Source organism: Sinocyclocheilus grahami, unplaced genomic scaffold (assembly GCF_001515645.1).
Source record: "Sinocyclocheilus grahami isolate Dianchi unplaced genomic scaffold, SAMN03320097.WGS_v1.1 scaffold149.1, whole genome shotgun sequence".
NCBI lineage: Eukaryota > Metazoa > Chordata > Actinopteri > Cypriniformes > Cyprinidae > Sinocyclocheilus > Sinocyclocheilus grahami.
In genome coordinates, this window is record NW_015505328.1 from 1,396,954 (window position 1) to 1,402,511 (window position 5,558).

General features: G+C 35.8%; 1 protein-coding gene and 1 long non-coding RNA gene across 8 annotated transcripts in view; one reads left to right on the forward strand and one right to left on the reverse strand.

Moving 5' to 3' along the window:
• The window catches only part of LOC107591970 (sterile alpha motif domain-containing protein 12-like), a 94,611-nt gene that overhangs the window by 60,279 nt on the left and 28,774 nt on the right, over positions 1 to 5,558 (reverse strand). For all 5 annotated transcript variants that reach the window (XM_016281268.1, XM_016281270.1, XM_016281265.1 and 2 more), the window contains exon 4: positions 1,086 to 1,226. In XM_016281268.1, coding sequence (XP_016136754.1) covers positions 1,086 to 1,226 — 141 coding nt within the window. The remainder of the gene's footprint in view (positions 1 to 1,085; positions 1,227 to 5,558) is intronic.
• LOC107591971 (uncharacterized) overlaps positions 1 to 5,558 on the forward strand; it is a 50,309-nt gene that overhangs the window by 32,437 nt on the left and 12,314 nt on the right. Inside the window, exon 5 of one of the 3 annotated variants that reach the window (XR_001609936.1) lies at positions 4,755 to 4,766. The exons of 1 other annotated variant lie outside the window; for it this stretch is intronic. This is a non-coding gene — a long non-coding RNA (uncharacterized lncRNA). Of the gene's footprint in view, positions 1 to 977; positions 989 to 4,754; positions 4,767 to 5,558 lie in introns of those variants that run through there. One more of the 3 variants, XR_001609937.1, reaches the window with a different exon arrangement.

A 5,558-nucleotide genomic window follows, 5' to 3' on the forward strand; every position in this document is an offset into this window, starting at 1 on the left:
TGTATATATATATATATATATATATATATATATATATATATATATATATATATATATATATATAGTATAGTATTTCAGTCTGGCGAGCAAACAAAAAAATATACTAGCCAATGGCGATTCAGTTGCCAAGGGGTCCATAGGGGGTTGACTGTATAAAAACAGTTCATGCTGCACTGTATTTGTTTTATCCTATCGTATCTATCATATGTTGTTGCCTTATTAAAAAATATGCTATACATTTAAAAGAAATGCATTTTAATTTTATAGTATAAACGTAAATATAAATACATTCATGAATGTTTTTAATGAATGGATTTTGTAATAATACAAATATCAATGTGTAACATTTTACCATATTTAGTGCAACACTTTTATTTGTTCCACACAAAATATTGTTTTTTCACTAAATGTTTGGATTTCTAAAATTATTGTGCACTGATTTTTCTAGAATAACTTTTGCTGCCGAATTATCCACTAACCTAGTTTATAATTTTTTGTCATAGATTATAAATATACATAGGCCTATATTTTTTCATATTTGTTTATTTTATTTTTCTTTATAATGAAGTAGTCTGTATCTAGTAGATTGTGAAAAAATCATTATCAGTTCCACACACAGAGCTATATAAATACTAAATTTATTTAAATGAGGGAAAAAAAACTTCACTGGTATCGGATCGGTATCTGTATCGGCCAATACTGAACCCTAGGTATCGGAATCGGTATCAGAAGCGAAAAAGGCGGATCGGAGCATCCCTAATTTCTAGTTAAAAATTACTCTTATATGAGTTTTTTGAATTGCAATTCTGCAATAACTTTTCCATTTAGAGTGTGAGGGGACCCTCAACAAGATCAAGAAGACAGGACAAAGAGTATTACTACATACGCTTAACTACACATTCTACATTATAGTAAAAAAAAGGTTCATAAAACAGCTTCATAAAAGGGTAGTAATCCATTAATTAAAATCTATTAAGGCAGGGTTAAAGTGAAGAAAGACTAACTAGTTTAAATTAAAAACATTAGAAGTCTACGGAGATCTTTCCCGTGCATAGCTGTACATGTTTGTGTGTATGTGAATGTACCTTGCGTGAGCAGCTGCAGAGTGCGGACCTCTTCTCTGACACGGAGCTGGAGAACCTGCTGTAGGATGTACTGTCTCTGACTCTCCTGCATGATGCCCATACGCTCCAACTTCCTGTCAGTGAGCCTCATCAGAGCTCGACCTGCACACACACAAACATATGAACATCAATCCAAGCTGGGCTGTACAAAGAAAAAAAACAAAAACAAATTGCACATTTATAACACATAAAGAATAACTGTACTTGCCATTTATAAAGAGCTATTATAATGCCCTTGTGGGAAAACGGATTGAGTATTGTAATAACCTACATTACAAGAACCTAATGAGAATATATTGTAATTAGTGAAACGAAATAGCCTGGAATTTTTTCCTCCAGCTAGAAATATGATCAAGGTCAGATGAAGTTCACTGTCATTTTTAATCATCGCCTCACAAATATTCTGCTCATATCTGTGCTGATAAAAGTCATAGTGCCTGTCAACGCCCCAGTTAACAGCTGCCATTTGTGCACAATATAGTTAAAGCCATTGTACCATCTCACACAACGCCTTGAGGTAGCGAAGCAGAAAGGCTACTAATGCATTTACACTGTGATGAAAATTGTTAATTCGGTTGTTTTTCGTGAAAGAGACCAAACACTGCATCATTATCTACGGAAAGGACGGTATTCAGATGGAGCATAGTACAATTTTCAGTGATTATGTTGCATTATGAGTGTGGATGCTCTGCTCCTGTCACTTGCTCCCTCTCTCTCTTAATGGTCATGTGTTTAAATCGAACCATGTCTCCGGTGAAGAGGAAAGCTACGTAGAACTGAAAAAAATTCACTGAAAGCTAGCCAAACAAACAATTAAGCTGACCCTTATCCACTGGAGAGCATTTCATGTGGTAATGCAAAAACCGGAAATTAAAAGGACAAAGGGGAACACATAGAAAAATTAAGTACCACTGTTTATCAGTATACGACAGGGCAGCCTGTAAAAAGTCAGTAAAATTACAATAATTAAAAAGGCAAGAAACATATGTTAGAAAATTGGAAATAAAATAATACATGTAGTAAGCTTTATGATTAAAATATGCAATAAAAAAATGGGGAGGAGAAAAAAAAATACACTTCAGGGCACAATATCCTTTTTTCACTGGTCCACTGGTTCAGATTTCTACTGTACATGCCAATAATTTCTAGCCCTATCACAAATGATAAAAAACAGTAATATCTGTATTTTATTTGTATAAAAATACATACATTTTAAAATTCAATTCAATTAATTGTTCAGTAAGAATTATTTTCACATTTATCGAATTTTCCTACATCTATATATATGTGACTATCACAGTTATAAATTCATAAACACGCACTTGCTGGAAAATTATAGATAGCATATGGTAATTTGTTTTTAAATATTCAAACCATTCTAACTGATATAGATCACAAATCACACAGCAAAACCTCCGCTCTATATTATAATAATAATAATTATGTTACATTGGTGACATTTAAATCAGTATAATTAGCAACAACAATATTCACCACATTACAAAAAAAAAGCCAAATGTTTTAATCTGCAAGGCATAAAACAAATATACATGATCATCAAACGTCTCAACACAGTAACTGACTCCAAATTTACACTGGCCCTGGGCCATCGGGCCCTACGTATTGTTGAGTCCTGCGCTAGATACATTTTGTGAACATTTTATTATTTTATGTAGTATTGTTTCTCTGTTAAATTTAAGTGATTTGACGTTCATATATATTTCTTTGGTAAAAAGTCTGATACTAATGAAGAACGAGATTCTTTTTCTTTAGAGTCATTTTATAGGACAGCCTACAATAAAGCAATATAAGAACAAAAAAAAACATTTTTCATGCGTCTGATCAACTCAAACTGTATCACATTTTGATGCATCTATATTTCTAAATAGAATATTGAGGCGCTATGAGCACAGATGGGGCCTCTTTAGTCACGGAACATTAGAAGCAGAAAATTGGAATATGTGTGAGGCGTGTAGGTTGAGGTGATCGGGGTAAGGTATTTCAGTATGTTGGTAGAGTGCCAAACTACCCCTTCATTTGGCAGCATTTGGCTGAAACGCCTCAATGAGGAACAGAAACTCAGCGTGCCTTCTCTCTGAATCACTGCCATAAGTGTTTCACTGAGAAGATGAGTCAAAGCCTGGTTAAAGAAGAGAAGAGAGTGTGAAAACAGGAAAGAAAGAAAATAAGAGCGGAATACATATACAGATGGGAAAAGAGTTACAAATGCAAGTGCATGAGAAGAAATGGGAAAGGTGCTATTCTAAATAAATAACTGTCCAACCAAAACATTTGAGATGTTTCTTAGATGTTACTTGGCAGGAAAAACGGGTCACTGGGTAACAGCTGTCTCAGCAAGATAAGGATGCAAAAGAATTTAGTCTGGTAGAAAACAAAAAAGCATGAAATATTGTCTGCTATAGACACAAGATATGTTGGCCATCTATTGCGCAAATGACATTACACATAGAGCTTCACTTAAAGATGATTCAAAATAGAAATATCTTCTAATATTTGAGTTTTTTGAGACTATTCCCAAAAACCATATTGAAAGGTAGCTTAACAAAACAATCTGCAAAATGCAAAAACGGACTATTTCTGTAAAAGGAAAACGAAGGACAAAGAAATGTATTACAACTATACTGCACCGTCTGTAAAAAATGTTTTAATTGAATGTATTACTATTTGTAATGGAAATTAAATAATTATAATAAAAATAATGAGAAATTAAATGTGTTACATACATAAAAAATATGCAGACTGTGCATCATGTGTTTATTTGCTTTGAGTGGTGAAAATGGCCTTTTCGTGTTTTAATGACCGTTAAAGTCTCTTCCCACACCTTACAGTAGGAGCTGAGCCAGGTGTCAGTGCAAACACCATCACTGCGGTTTTCTTTGTTCACGTTCCTGTGTCTACTTATCTTTGTGCAACTGACAGAGAAATGGTTTAAAAAATTTAACAGCATCTTGGATTTCAGCATACTGATCAGCCGGAAATCACGCTCCACACTTGGCTTCTTCTGAATACTGTTGTGACTGTTATCCAGTGCTACTACAATAACCATTTAACAAAGGCTACAAGCTCAAATCAGTGCCTAAAAGATGCATACACATAAAAACCAAAAGGTCAAGGTTTAGCAGGTTAGCATGAAGCAGTCAGCAGTTATTCAAAAGTAGTAGATGAAATGGTTTGCAAGCAACATTTAAAATCACAAGCATATCATTTTATTATAGGAGCTGCAATCCACATATGTGAGACATTAGGGCAGATAAATTCACTCTCCTTCTCCCTCCGGTTTCTGGACTGGCATACTCGTCTTCAGTCCTGATGAATGGATTAGCTTAAAGCTCTCTCTCCCCCCACTGTCACTCTAGGGACCTGTCCCTTTTACATGTGAACCAAAAGCCTGGCTAATTACTGCTCCAACAACCAGGAGGGATGACAGACAGAAAGAGAGAGCGAGAAGGGGGCTGGGGCGACTCTAGGGCCTATAAAGATGGAAATTAACCTCAATTTCTCTGACAAAACTCTCATGGTGAACAAGCAGGACTGTACTTGAGAAACACTGAGGCTGCTTGGACTGGTGAAGGAAACTCCTCAGGTGATACTGTAGCATACTTCACATAGTTTAACCGCAGCTGCATTCATGAGTCCCAAGAGGACCTTTCATACTCTCATTCTTTCTGTCACACATACACACACATATAGACACACAACCTGGCAGGCTCGCTAGCCCCTCAAACTATCGCAGAGCCTGAGTGCATAGCTGCCAAGTACGTCCCTACGCAGATCCATACAGAGTACCATCCAACAGGCAAGATTATGCTGCAAAATTACCTACTTTACATGGCAGAGGACCAAATACTAGATGAAAAATGCCAGTGAGAATTCGAAACAGTTTTTAAAATCTGTAAATCTGATGCTGAACAGAACGTTCTGCTACATTTACTCGAAAAATGGAAGAAATTCATTTTTATATATTACATTATTTTCTATATTACATTGTAGCGTCTGGACCAATCAAATTCATTAGATTAACAAGTCGTCACAGACCCCTCACCCAATAAACTGGATGCCAGGATGTCTGCAACGACACCAGGCCCCCCCTGGTCCCCATGGCAACCACGACACCTCTGCTAGACCAGATCCATTTACGACCTAATGGCATGTTGAGAATTTCCCCTCGCACTACATTTTCCATAGGAAATCCACAGTGCACAGTAAAAATGGACTCTTCTCTGATTAATTAATAGGAAAACCTTTCTTTGAATGAACACGCATATCCTTCAGGTCATGGTGTATGTTGTCTTTGAGATTTTATACTGTTTTATGCAGGCTTATGATGGAAACACTCATTCCTATCATCTTGCCTATATGTAATCCTGCCATGCTTAGTATCTATGAATTCGCCTTCTGATGATCTAAACGAGC